The sequence below is a fragment of the Sardina pilchardus genome, chromosome 18 (genome assembly GCF_963854185.1).
Source record: "Sardina pilchardus chromosome 18, fSarPil1.1, whole genome shotgun sequence".
In the NCBI taxonomy this organism is placed as follows: Eukaryota; Metazoa; Chordata; class Actinopteri; order Clupeiformes; family Clupeidae; genus Sardina; species Sardina pilchardus.
This window is the reverse complement of record NC_085011.1, coordinates 4,873,996-4,888,443: the sequence shown is the minus strand read 5'-3', so window position 1 is coordinate 4,888,443 and position 14,448 is coordinate 4,873,996. Positions and strand designations below refer to the sequence as shown.

Below are 14,448 nucleotides of genomic sequence, written 5' to 3'. Positions count from 1 at the left end.
TGGATACATTTTCAGTTCTTCTTTTCATAAATGAGAGTAGACCGCCACCAAGAGTTGGTGGCTGGTTGGAACAGGGTGTGATTCACCAATGTAGAGCAAATGAGTATGTTCTGCAGGTACAGTAACACTGAACTCCATATGCGACCGCAGCCTATTGGAGAAGTTTGTCAAGACAGCAAATTAACTTCAGGTTGACTATTTGCATCTGGTTCTGCATGCATGCGTGCTTAAAAGCAGGACAACGATAACCAAGATCACTGACTTTTGTTAAAACTGTTTGAGTGGGAGCCAGATGGCGATAGAGAGGGAGAGCGCTCGTATTTGAGCGTGTGTGCGTGCGTCCGACATGGAAAAGTGGCGTCATCTGCTGGGGAAAAATACTACATCCCTGCCGTGGCATCCTCTCTGTAGGGGTGGGGATATCTCTAAGATTAATGGAGAAAATGCGATGGACCATACTTCCCTGTTTCATCTGATCAAGTACAATATCTGGGATTCGTCAGAGCTGTGTTTTTAAAGGTATATTGCACTATTCTGCTTCAGCAAGCGCAATAATTAAATACAGGTTAAAATACAAGGAGACGGTTAAATTATATGGCCCAAGTAGGAAGTAAAAAGTACAAGAAACTATATATACATTTGCAGTGTCAATGCGCACTAGGGTAGTGTAAACAAACGATGCTTTGGGTTAGAGAGAACATGATGCCAAACCACGCCTGAAAGTAGGCGAAACGTAGAGGCGGAGTAGGAATGCAAAACTTTCCACCCAACAGTAACTTCGTTTTCTTCCTCAGTCTCACCGACGGGCAGACCAGAGGTGGGAAAACTCGATTACAGTAGCATCATGGCTGGGGTGGCATCCACGTTGGCCAAGAAGAGGGCACTGGCAGCGGGGTTTGGCACTAACTCCAATGCAGTGAAGTACCTCAACCAAGACTTCGAGTCGCTGCGGAGCCAGTGCCTGAGCAGCGGACAGCTCTTTTGCGACCCCACCTTCCCTGCCGCACCTGAAATCCTTGGATTTAACGAGTTGGGGCCACGGTCGTCCAAAACCAGAGGGGTGCAATGGAAAAGACCCGGGGTATGGCCAGGACGCAATGTTGAACTATCCACTGATTCATCTGTTCTCCTCATCCTTTGTGTGTCTATTCGGGAATGGTTTATTTTCTAAATACAAGTGTGGCGTAAAGTATCCATAGGCTTGCCAGCCAAGATGGGTCTTGCCATCGTCCGATGTGTGTGTTTTGTAGTTACATGCGAATGAATTGCACAGGTTTTCAATGGGCGTGGTCGACGCTGACTCCTAACCTAACTTCCTGACTTTGTCAGAGTCCACAAGAATATTATTTCAATATTTTTCTTGTCATTGTGCATGGAAACATTGAGGTGGTGGATGACTCATTCATCAGGTATTTAGGTCTAACGCTTATTTGGTAGTTTTTCTCTTCACTCAGAGCTTCCAACAAGTTGACAAACTCATGCAAACCAGTGCACTGCACTGAACCAGCACACATTTTTTTATTTTAAAGTAAAAGAATCATTGTTCTTGGAAATTAATATTGGATGTTGGAACTGACCATACATGTGGGTTTTCAGGAACTGACATCGGATCCCGAGTTCATTGTCGGAGGGGCCACAAGAACAGACATCTGCCAGGGGGCTTTGGGTAAGAGCAGCAATGCCAATGCATGATTCACCATCACTGTTTAGCACAATGAAAACAACTTAAAATGGTCGCCTTAGTGCCTCATTGCATCAAAGTTTTCCCTGAAATAAAAAAACATCAAGTGCACATGCACAGAATCCAAACATAGCCCACCTGTTGCCAGAAAATAACTTGAGCATTAGCTAACTTGATGTTACAGTATACTTGGTGTAGAAATTAATGATGGAGAGGTTTGTTTTCTTTTTCTTTTTTGGGTGAGTGGAATGCACAGGTTGTGCCAAATTAGATAGCTCTAATTATTTACACGTTGCAGGAGCTTTTGTATTCCCTTGGCTTGTTATCAGGGCAGACCCACTGTGGTTCCGCCTCTACCTCTGACCTGCTTGCTCAGTCTATTCTGAATTGAATCTGTATACTGTCACTGCCATCCAGCAGAGAAAGCCCAGCAGAGTGCAGCCTCAGTCCTCAGTATTATGAAATCAGCCATGTTGGCGCTCATACAGAATAAGTATTGCGCGAAGATGAGTCACTTGTTTTGTGCCTCTACTTGTTTGGTGTAGTGGCATTCTCTGTGTGTATAGTGTAGATTACTGTAAATGCCACCCATCACCGGCCCGAGAGGAGTGGTGGGAATGTTGGGTAAGCCCATGTGTGGGTGGGTGTTGTTGAACAACAGGTGTTGAGAAGATGCTTCTTCCTCAGTGGTAAACACCACAACACCACTGTTTCTTACATGACACCACTGGGTATACACTCAAAGAAACATATTTCAAGCAGCACCATTAGAGGTCCCAGTTGTTGTTGTCACATTCCCTTGATGATAACACAAGGCATTTTAAAGATAGAACCGTAAACGCCCTCTTGGAGCATACTGTAGCACTCTTTGGTCAGAAGAACTGCACTGAGACAAAACATCTGGAACCAGCCTGGTTTCTGTGTCTGGCAGAATAGTAGCCTTGAATCAGAAGCGTGTGTGTGATTTGCCGGGAGGCCCTACAGCGGGAAGACAAAGTCAGAGCCACATGCCAGACCGTGTGGTTTTTGAAAAGATGTACTCTGAGTCTGCTCACACATAATGAGTCTGTTTATTTAAACAGCTCCGCCTATAGAGAGGAAGGCGGTGTTTTTCAGCATTCTTTATGCGGCACGGTAAAGTCTTCACTCAGTGTGAGCGAGCGTGGAGCTTTACTGTATAGGAACTATAATATACAGTATAGAAGCTATATGTAGGAGCTGTAATGTGAAGTCAATGAGGGATGACATCTATGACATTTATATCCTCTAATTTCATTGAGTAAATAAACACTCGTTTCAAAACAAGTCAGTCACGGCCTTAATTTGGAAGGATGTGCTAACATGCAAGAGGGAAACGGTGAATGAAGGAGACTGTTGGCCAGTGAAAGAGAGCTTTGTTGAGATTCTGGCCACACAAAGTGCACTTCAGGGCTTTGATAGCCACGCTGTATAAATGAAGACTTTTTTCAATCACAAGACAAGCAAATGAAACATTAACAGTGAAATAAAATCTACTTCGCATAGATAAATCAGAGTCTGAAGAGAGGTAAGATACAAATAAAGGTACAGCACATGTTATGCTACATCTGTCTCTCCCACAGGTGAATACAGGTACATGTTATGCTACATCTGTCTCTCCCACAGGTGACTGTTGGCTTTTGGCAGCCATAGCTTCTCTGACTCTGAATCAGGACGTGCTCGCTAGGGTCGTTCCGTCTGACCAGGGCTTTGGGGACGACTACGCCGGCATTTTCCACTTCCAGGTCAGTTCATTTGCACACCACTTCTGAGTGGTGCGTTGGTTGTGTGTTTACATTTTTGTTTATTAGTGTTAGGAAGTCACAAAGCAAATGTGAGCTACGATGAGACTTTAATAGAGAGCTAAAAGGTGCAAAAAAGGAAGTAGCATTCTTTTGTTGTCACATGTCTTGATCTCTCAGACATTGCATGTGAGATCAGATAGTGCACGCATGCATACACAGACACACACACACACACAGACACACAGACACACAGACACACACACAGACACACACACACACACACACACACACACACACACACACACACACACACACACACACACACACTCACTCTCACACACACACACACACACACGCACACACACACACGCACACACACACACACACACACACACACACACACACACACACACACACACTCACTCTCACACACACACACACACACACACACACACACACACACACACACACACACACACACACACACACACACACACACACACACACACACACACACATTTTAGATACTTTATTTGATTCCACTTTACAAGTCAAGTTACATAAGGAATCAAATTTCTTGAATAATCCAGTAGATTAAAGCAGTTCAACAGTCCATCATGAGTTTACATGTTCAAGGGTATAGGAAACATCGTCTCTTCCAAATAAACATGCTTCCTATAACTGCTGATATGGAACAGTATTTTACAAGCTGCTTAGCCTTAGTCTTATATAGTCCCCCAATGCAAAGTCCACGGACCACCAACCTATGTACATGACCTAGGCTCACACACACACACACACACACACACACACACACACACACACCAGTTCTCATGCACGGGAGGGTTTCACAGCTGATAGTGGTGTCCCCACATGTTGAGTTGTGTGTGTGAGTTGTTGGGTGTGGCTACTGGCTAGAGGAAAGTTTTAGCGCCGTTAGGAAGCCAGTATGACTCAGAGGAGGGGGAACACCACTGCTCTGCTCTGAGGGAAGAGAGCCAATGGGATGTTTTTATGTCTGTGTTTGATTTTCCCCCAATGGCCGAACAGCACTGCCCACCCATGTGCACCCTCCTCTTTTCCTGTTGTGTAACCAGCTTGAATTACCATGATTAAATGGGTGAAAACATTAATTTGAGATATGTTAGGAATGATTCACTGCAGCAGTAATTTAACTCTGAAAAACAGATGCAATTATCAGGTTGCCCACTTTGCATACAACCACCACATTCCTTCACTGGGCTGTGTATTGTGGGCAGTGCTGTGTGGGGCCCTTCATGTGGGTAAATCTAGCCAAGATTGATTTGTTTACACATTTTACAGAGTTGTAATTTCTGTGCTGGAATTTGAGAATGTTGCTGTAGTCTGTACTAATTAGTGAATTCCTCGTGATTCCGCAGTTCTGGCAGTTTGGGGAGTGGGTGGACGTGGTGATTGACGACCGCCTGCCCACCAGGGATGGAGAGCTGCTGTTTGTTCACTCGGCAACGGGCTCTGAGTTCTGGAGCGCCCTGCTGGAGAAGGCCTACGCTAAGTGAGTTGATATGTTTCACCCGTGTCACTTGATCCATCCCATAATCAGAACTATGGCTCTGAGTTCTGGAGCGCCCCCCTGCTGGAGAAGGCCTACGCTAAGACTCCGTTTACATGACGACGCAGGGCGTTTTTGTCTTCACCGCTTTCACACCTTTAACGACGTGTGAGTGTGTTAGCTGCCACACCACATCTGATCGCATGAGGCGTCTCCAAGGACCCCTAAAGCACAAAATGACCTCAGATGTGTTTGAGCAAGCTTCAGAGGGGTGTGACTAATGTTTTTATTACCCCTCTAATAAGCACTAATGATTAATATCTTTATCTGATGTGCTTCATGACATGTTTTTATTGCATGTCGCCATACAGTCCTCCCACAAAGGGCGATACTCAACAAATAAGCAGCTGGGCGTTCACAGCTGATAGCTGAAGCGCAGAACTAAAGCTTGGGGTGCGTTGTGTCTCTCCCTCCTATCTCAGAGTGAACGGCTGCTACGAGGCCCTGTCGGGAGGCTCCACCACCGAGGGCTTCGAGGACTTCACTGGGGGCATAGCGGAGAACTACGAACTGCGCACAGCACCGTCCAACCTCTTCCAGATCATCCGGCAGGCCCTCAACTCCGGGGCGCTGCTTGGCTGCTCCATAGATGTACGGCCCCATCACTAACACCTACAGTACCCACTCATTCTCATCAGTAGATTATGCATGCAAGAGACTTAAAGAGACACTTCACCGATTAGCATTAAGCTTTGTATCTTTAGAAAACCAGCCATGTTTTTGAATGGTCGTGCATCATTCCCTCAGTTTGCCTTGAGATGGGAGGAATATGGATTTCAATGTTGGACTTCCTGCTTTCAATGATGTAAAAATCATAATTTTACATCATTGAAAGCAGGAAGTCCTATTCATGGGTTTCGTTGAAATCCGTATTTCTCCCATCTCAAGGCAAACTGAGGGCATGATGCACGACCATTCAAAAACATGACTGGTTTTCTAAAGATACAAAGCGTAATGCTAATTGGTAAAGTGTCCCTTTAAGGCTCAGGAGTCAGCTCTGTTTTGGTGACGTTGTTTACTCTTGCCACAGATCACCAGTGCAGCAGACTCGGAGGCCATCACCTATCAGAAGCTTGTGAAGGGTCACGCGTACTCACTGACCGGAGCCGTAGAGGTGACCGATGGGTTTACACTCACAATCATGAACAGGAATGAATGAGTGAATGAATGAATGAGCGAACGACCGAGTGAATGAATACATGCATGAATGAATGAATGATGAACGATTGATCTTGTGCTGCAATGCAGAGAGACATGTGCAACAGTAACACCTGTCACTGTGGAAGTACAGTATACTGTAGTGTCTTACCCTGGCACACACTGTGTGTGTTCACATCTCATACTGTATCTCCCTTTCGTGGGCTCTCCCTCTGTGTGGTCTGTTGTTACCTGTGAACCAGGTGGGCTATCGGGGGCGGAGACAGCAGCTGGTGAGGGTGCGTAACCCGTGGGGACAGGTGGAGTGGACGGGCGCGTGGAGCGACGGGTAAGAGCCACGGCTGAACTTATCCTAGTAGTTACTGTAAGAGCCACTGCTGTGCCATCATCTAACTTATCCTAGTTACTGTAAGAGTCACGGCTGAACTTATCCTAGTTAAGAGCCACTGCTGTGCCATCATCTAACTTATCCTAGTTACTGTAAGAGTCACGGCTGAACTTATCCTAGTTAAGAGCCACTGCTGTGCCATCACCTAACTTATCCTAGTTACTGTAAGAGCCACGGCTGTGCCATCACCTAACTTATCCTAGTTACTGTAAGAGCCACGGCTGTGCCATCACCTAACTTATCCTAGTTACTGTAAGAGCCACGGCTGTATCATCACCTAACTTATCCTAGTTACTGTAAGAGCCACGGCTGTGCCATCACCTAACTTATCCTTGCACTGCTGCTACAATTCTTATGTTAGTTTTCTCTTACTTGTCCATACATTTATACTATATTTTATCATATACAGTACTGTATATTGTATTACTTGGTAGGTGCTGCTGTACCGTTACCTAACTTATCCTTGCACTGCTCATGGGCACTCATGGGCGTGTGATAGCACTGAGACTGAGACTGTTCTGTGTGTCAGGCTTATTTTAAAGCAACACCGAAGAGCTTTTCGTACCTTAAAATAATGTTTCCAAAATCATTATTTGCTGGATAAACAAATAGCGTGCGTGCGACAGAGGAAAAGTGCTTTAGTGTTGCTTTAATGTAGTCATCATGAAGTTAAGATGACATCCCATGTGTACGTCTTCCTGCAGTTCTTCTGAATGGAGTCATGTTGACGACTCGGAGCGTGAGAACGTCAAGGCAGATGATGGAGAGTTCTGGTAATGTGAATATTTAATCAAACCACTTAATTAATTCTGCACACTAAGTGTCTGTTTGTGTAGAGAAATATTTTGTTTACAAATCAAAGGGAGAGTAGATGTATTGCATTGTTTTTGAGGAGGACAGAGGAGATGTACTGCAAAGGAGAGCTCTCTACACCACAGATCCTAGAAAAGCAGATCATGATCATTATCATCATTATTATCTAATTCACATTACAGCCAGCATAATTATAGTAATTACAGTAATTGGATTACACTATGGTAGTAAAGTATTAGTTATAGTACAGTTATTATAGTAGTTGTGAAATCAACTTGAGTTGTGTGGTTTGTGGTTTATCAGGATGGCGTGGAGTGACTTCATGAGGCACTACTCACGGCTGGAGATTTGCACCTTGACCCCTGACACTTTGACCTCTGACGACCTGAAGCACTGGAGCGTGTGCAAGTTCGACGGCAACTGGAGGAAAGGCTCCACGGCAGGAGGCTGCAGGAACCACCCGTGTAAGAGACGCACCTCGACACCTCCCCTGGACCCCAACACCTCCCCTGGGGCTAACGCTACTCACAACAGATGGGGTTTTTTTTAGAAATTTTTTTTTGGGCTTTTTAATGCCTTTAATTGGACAGGGCAGTAGAGAAATGACAGGAAGCGAGTGGGAGAGAGAGCTGGGGTGGGATCCGGAAAGGACCACGGGGCGGGAATCGAACCCGGGTCGCCGGCGTACGGTGCAGGTGCCCCAGCCAGTTGCGCCACGGCTGGGGCCTACTCACAACAGATTGCTGCTGTTACGAGTCTGTGTCGCTTTGGATAAAAACGTCTGCTAAATATTAGCCAACTTTAACTTGAACGTTATTATCATGTCTGTGTCAATTGTTGGTACTTATGCATTTAGCTGACTTACTTAAGAATTTAGCTGACGCTTGTATCAAAAGCAGACCTTTCGCCCTGGAGCAACTGAGTGTTAAGTGCCTTGCTCAAGGGCACAACAGCAGTGGCAGCCAGGAGTCGCATGAAAAATGACCTCTTTTTTTTTAACCACTGCACGCTAGCCATGGTAAACACGCACAACTCTCAGAAGCCACCACAGTGTCTTTGATCATGAATCATGAACTTATCCCCAAGGTGTCTGAGGATGATTGAAGCTTATTCTGTTTATTTGTTGTTGTTGTTGTTGTTGTTGTTGTTGTTGTTGTTGTTGTTGTTGTCGTTGTCATAATCATTATGGTTTCTGTTGGCTGTTGTGTGCTGGTCTGGTGTTGCCCTGCAGACACCTTCTGGATGAACCCTCAGTTTAAGATCACCCTGAACGAGGAGGACGACGACCCGGGCGATGACGAGGTGGGATGCAGCATCGTGATTGGCCTCATCCAGAAGAACCGTCGCAAGCTCAGGAAGGTCGGAGAAGACATGCACACCATTGGATACGCCATATACGAGGTGAGAGACCGTACACTGACAGCTGTCAATCTCTGATGACCAGGGCTTGCTGTACAGTATGCTCCCAACCTAGATAGATAGAGATAGATAGAGTCTTTATTGTTCTATAAAGGATATTCTTCTGCACATGTCAATGTTCACATCACAGTCTCATACATATAACATATAACATAACATATAATATGACACCCACCATACCCTATCAACCATCAACCATCAACCTTTGGTAAACCTAGCTGCTACAGTATGTGGGAGTGTGCTGCATTCAAGGAACAGGAAGTCCTAACGTGCGTCTCTTATATTTGTTCTGTTCTCACAGGTGCCCTCTCAGGTGAGCATTCTGCTTTATGTCTCCGTGGAACCCAGAGGAGGTGTTCAGGTTCTAAAGGCTTCATAATGCTGTGGGACTGGTGAGCAGGAGTAGTTGTTGTGGTGGCGCTGCTTAACACTTGTCCCAACCACACTACTTTGGCCCACTCTGCAGTTCCACGGGCAGACGGAGGTGCACTTGGACAAGAACTTCTTCCTGAGCCACGCTCAGAAGGCGCGCTCGGAGACCTTCATCAACATGAGGGAGGTGAGCACGCGCTTCAAACTGCCGCCGGGGGAGTACCTCATCGTGCCCTCGACCTTTGACCCGCACCTCAACGGAGACTTCTGTGTGCGCGTGTTCTCAGAGAAACAGTCCGAGATGCAGTAAGGAGCAGCATTCTCTCTCTCTGTCTGTCTGTCTCTCTTCTCTTCTCAGAGAAACAGTCCGAGATGCAGTAAGGAGCAGCATTCTCTCTCTCTGTCTGTCTCTCTTTCTCTCTCATTCGTTCTCTCTCTCCTTTCACTCTCTTTCCCGTCTCATTCTCTCTCTCTCTTTTCTTCTCTCTCCTTCCTCTCTCATTTTCTTTTCCTCTCTCTTTCTGTCTCTCCTTCCTCTCTCTCTCTCTCTAGCCTATTTATCTATCTCTCTGTTAGCCTTAATGTTAAGTAAAAATTAGCCTGTGCCATCACCCAGTTAACAAGACATACCACTAACACACTGTTGTTTGTATTTCACTTTGGATGGCCAATGGCTGAAAATATAATTAAAACTGCTCATGGTTTTGAATTTGATTTGCTCTACTGCTTGTCTTCTACAGACCTTGTGATGATCCTGTCGATGCTGAACTGGACTACGTAAGCCATATTATGTCTACTATTACTTGATTTTTTTTGGACAAACTTTTATTCTTAATTCAAAACTAAATTGAGATTGTTTTTGCTCTCCAGGACGTGGTATCTGAAGATGAGGTGGAAGCTGGTTTCAGGGGATTGTTTACAAAGCTGGCAGGAGATGTAAGTGCATCTGCCTCAGGGTGTAATGACATATAAAACAGCCAGTGATTCATTAAACTGAATGCCCAATTTCCTCCCAGGATATGGAGATTTCTGCAACAGAGCTGAGGAAGATTTTCAACAAGATAGTTGCCAAAAGTAAGTTTGACACTTTCTCTGTGCTAAAACCTATGAAGTTAGAAATAGCTCTGTGAATAATGAGATTAAATAATATGTCAACAGGAACAGATATCAAGACAGATGGCTTCAGTCTAGAAACATGCAAAACAATGGTCAATCTCATGGACGTATCCTTTAACATCAGTTTTGTCATGTGTCTTTCTCCTGCAGCCAACATGCAATGAGTTTAAGCTCCACTTCAGTTCGTAAGACCATGATCACAGACAGTGTGCTATAGATCACAGTAACTATGAATGATGTGCTCCTTAACTCTTGAGCAGGACAGTGGCAATGGCAAACTAGGCATGGGAGAATTTGCCACACTTTGGAAGAAAGTTCAGAATTATCTGGTAAGGGAGACTCGTACTTGTCACAAATAGACATATCCAAGTTAAGCTATGCCTGTAAACTCTTGCACGCGATATGCCATCTGCTTGAAAAACACACAAACAGACAGCTGTGTTGTCTGCAGTATAGCGATGAGACAACACACTCCAGCATGTCTGCTCATGTTTTACTGAGATCCCAAAGTGACCCTGTGTCCGTCTTGCAGACCATCTATAAAAAGAACGACCTGGACGGGTCTGGATGCATGAGCACGCCGGAGATGCGCATGGCCTTAAAGGAAGCAGGTATTGTGCAATGTGGAAATTCACCATTGTTACAGGGAAAAGCAAATACAGTACATCTCAACTGAATAAAAATGTTAGATGTACAGTATGTCCAGATAAGCACAGACAATGACTTTGTTATGCACTGGTGCTGCCTACTATGTTGTTCAGTTCTGAATGGATTTAGTGATGTAAACTATAAAAGCAGCTCTTTTTTTTTTTCAAATCAAGACGCCTGCCAGGATATCATTGAATAATGTCCAATAAGAGATGTGGCAGTTTATTAAAGATATTTTAAAAAGTGGTTCAAAGGTATATATGCAACCTTAACAAAATTCAGAATGTAAACAACCTTAGGCCTATTTTTTATCCACAGAGTCTCCCAGAACAGAATAAAACATTCTTTACAGTACATGCTTTGAATGATATGCAGACTGAATTTGTAATCTATTTGTACAGTAATGTCATTTCCATTACATCGCCAGTTGTTTCAAAGCCTCTCCTCTCTGAACAGGTTTCACCTTGAACAACAGTATTCACCAGATTCTGGCTGCACGTTATGGAGAAACAGACATGACCATTGACTTTGACAACTTTGTGTCCTGTGTGATGCGCTTGGAGATGATGTTCAGTAAGTTTGCTCTACTTTCCTAATGTTCCTGGTGTGGTGTTTGCTGTTGAGTGATTAGATTGTCTCATGAGTAAAGTAGTCCTGTATGGGGATGCCAATAGCATGATAATAACAAAAACATTTAAACAAATATGGAATTTAAGATGGTGGGCACTGCAGTATAGCTTCTTACTCATGGAGTTGTTGTTCTATTTTTTGTAGAAGTGTTTAAGAAGATTGATACAGAGGGAAGTGGTGCAATTGAACTGGACTTCTTCCAGGTAAAACTCCCTTTACCTTTAATAGTATTTTTTGACACACCCATGTTTATATCCATGTCTGTTTGGGGTGCTCATATGCAGGTGGTGTTGTTTTTCTTTTGCAGTGGATAACCTTTGCCATGGTGTAGACTCAGAGGACTTCAAAGTCATCAGCCAACAACCCTTCATTTTAAATTCAGTATTTTATTGCGGAATTCTATCTTCAACAAATTCAGTGCCAATATCTAAACACTGTTTTTATTTTATCTTATCTATATGTATATTTTCCTGATGTTTTAATGGAACTGGTCCTTGTCAACATTAAAGCCAGTCTTTGTAAACATACATGTCAAGCTCTGAATTTCATCTTTCCAAACAATTGGCATGTGAAGAAACATGGTAGGCCAATAAATCGCTTACAGAAGTGCACAGAAGGATTTAGACAGCACTGCATGCTGTCCCTTCGCCCCTCCCCCTGCTGGGTTGGGCTTCATACTGCAGTTCTTTCCAAGTGTACAGAATCCTGTCTACACACTTAAATCCCACCTGCGATTTAACCGCTATTTCACAACGACAACCCAATTCGACGAAGCTAACTGAAAGGTTTCACGGGGACCTTTCAAAGCGGTAAGTCTGACGTTTGATCCCTTGATCAACGTGATTTGTTTCATTGCGGTTATGCCGCTGCATGAATGACATAGTTTGAGTGAAACCAGGCAGACAAATGTGAACTGAGAGGACTGGCCTGATTCTCGACCAGTCTCTTTCGTCCATTCTGCCGTCTGTCCATGGGCATACCATTCCTTGGGGGAAAGATCCAGCTGGTGTAATATTTAATGAGATATTTTTATTACAATTTTGTCGTCATATAGGGCGAATGTGGTTAAATATTAGAGTGAGCCAAACATCATCGGTGTCAGAACGTTCACCTGTAACTAAAAGAGCAGAACTCCGCTGTATCAAACAAGGATACAACGTAACCGCCAAATCAATGCATTACATTATCGTTAAGTGTTATGTGCATCAACCTCATCCACTTCAGCTGTAGCATGCACTACAATGTGTCAGAAAAGCATTAAGTAAATAATTCATAACCTTACAGGCATGTTTAGGTGCTTCAAACAGCAGTCACTATGCTTAGCTTAAAGTGACTGCAAGTCACTATCTTGCTTGCTTGCTACTGTGTGTCTTATTGCTGTTGCCAAGGCTGGACTCGTTTTGTACCAGGAGGCCCAGGTCCTGTCCTGCTGAGTTAATGAGCTTTTTCTGTTCCTGGGTGAATAGTCCACGCTCATGTGCTTGTGGCAACACTGCATAGACTGACTGTATCAGCAGTTCCTCACTCTCTCTAGCTCACTGGATCAACACATGTGAGAGAGCACACACACACACACACACACACACACACACACTCTCTCTCTCTCACTCACACACACACACACACACACACACACACACTCACTCTCTCTCTCTCTCACACACACACACACACACACACACACACACACACACACACACACACACACACACACACACACACACACAGAGCCAGCAAGTGAATGACGCTGCATGGTCTCCATTCCAACTTAGTTTCTGTGCTGTAGCAATGCTGGGTTATTCTGAGATTGTTTAGAGTGTTAGGGGAGGCACCATGAAACTCCAGAATAACACAGACCATGTGGCGTGTGTGCTCCCTTCACCATTTGTTCAGCATCTCAAAGACTAAACGCCCTGCTGCGGGTCACTATGACAACCTTACATCCAAGCAGGGTTGGAGGATTTGGCCAGAATCCTTTAGTAGCCTGAAACATGGTGAAAACAGGTTCTGCACATTAATGACATTGCACTGCAGTCTACCATGTGTCTCAGTAATTTGTGTGTGTGTGTGTGTGTGTGTGTGTGTGTGTGTGTGTGTGTGTGTGTGTGTGTGTGTGTGTGTGTGTGTGTGTGTAGCCTATGAATGAGCTTGCATTCAGTGATCCATAGAGCTACAGAAGTTGTAAAACTGGCGTGTGCTTTGCAAACAATTAATTCCCATTCATTCATACAAAGTTAAAGAATCTATGCAGAAGCACTTCATTTGGATAGTAGAGGTAGATACAGTAGGTTCATATTGTTGAGATGTTTAGCAGGACAGTATAGATACATTTGTTCATGTTGTTTAGATATTTAGCAGAGGGTTTCATCAGTAGCATACACAAAAGGCAGATGAAATCCATCAGATCATAGATATTCAGTATGACTTTATTATTTCATAAATGCTGTGTGAACTTTCCTGAAACTGCCAAGTGCTTGCCAACTGCCTGACATGTGAACCATGATTTGATGCTAACTGTGTCTATTAATATCTTATCAACAGTAAGCATGTGCATAAGTTACAAGTACATAGTAAGTACATAAGTGGACCAGTCCAGATAAGTGGGACCTCAGTTTCAAGAAATGATCTTTAAAGACATTGGTTTCTAATGCGGTGAATTAAAACCTCATCTCCATCATACTGCTCTGCTGGCATTGCTGAGTGCTGATGCGGCGTGATGCCAAGCCTGTGCATCACTCTCAAATCAATAGCATCTCACGATAAGGAAGCAGTCAGTGTTAGTCTAAGACGGATCCTTGATGAATGTTTGCCATGGATAATCGGTGTGTGTGTGTGGTGAAATTACACTATTGACATTCCTTACCTCTCT

The 14,448-nt window shown here is 44.1% G+C and overlaps 2 protein-coding genes across 2 annotated transcripts in view; both read left to right on the top strand.

Moving 5' to 3' along the window:
- Positions 1-786: 786 nt before the first annotated feature.
- On the top strand, positions 787-12,106 carry LOC134064515 (calpain-2 catalytic subunit-like). The gene is made up of 21 exons (XM_062520453.1): positions 787-1,081; positions 1,597-1,666; positions 3,326-3,444; positions 4,845-4,978; positions 5,458-5,626; positions 6,066-6,149; positions 6,436-6,521; positions 7,286-7,354; positions 7,698-7,858; positions 8,626-8,795; positions 9,115-9,126; positions 9,280-9,491; positions 9,926-9,962; positions 10,056-10,121; positions 10,202-10,259; positions 10,344-10,408; positions 10,562-10,630; positions 10,834-10,912; positions 11,406-11,522; positions 11,724-11,782; positions 11,887-12,106. The coding sequence occupies exons 1-21, from the start codon at positions 845-847 to the stop codon at positions 11,908-11,910; spliced, it is 2,097 nt and encodes a 698-aa protein (XP_062376437.1). The 5' UTR covers positions 787-844; the 3' UTR covers positions 11,911-12,106.
- A 178-nt stretch (positions 12,107-12,284) lies between these two features.
- capn1a (calpain 1, (mu/I) large subunit a) overlaps positions 12,285-14,448 on the top strand; it is a 13,640-nt gene continuing 11,476 nt past the window's right edge. The window contains exon 1 of the mRNA XM_062520446.1: positions 12,285-12,388. The gene's annotated coding sequence lies outside the window, so the exon portion shown is untranslated. The remainder of the gene's footprint in view (positions 12,389-14,448) is intronic.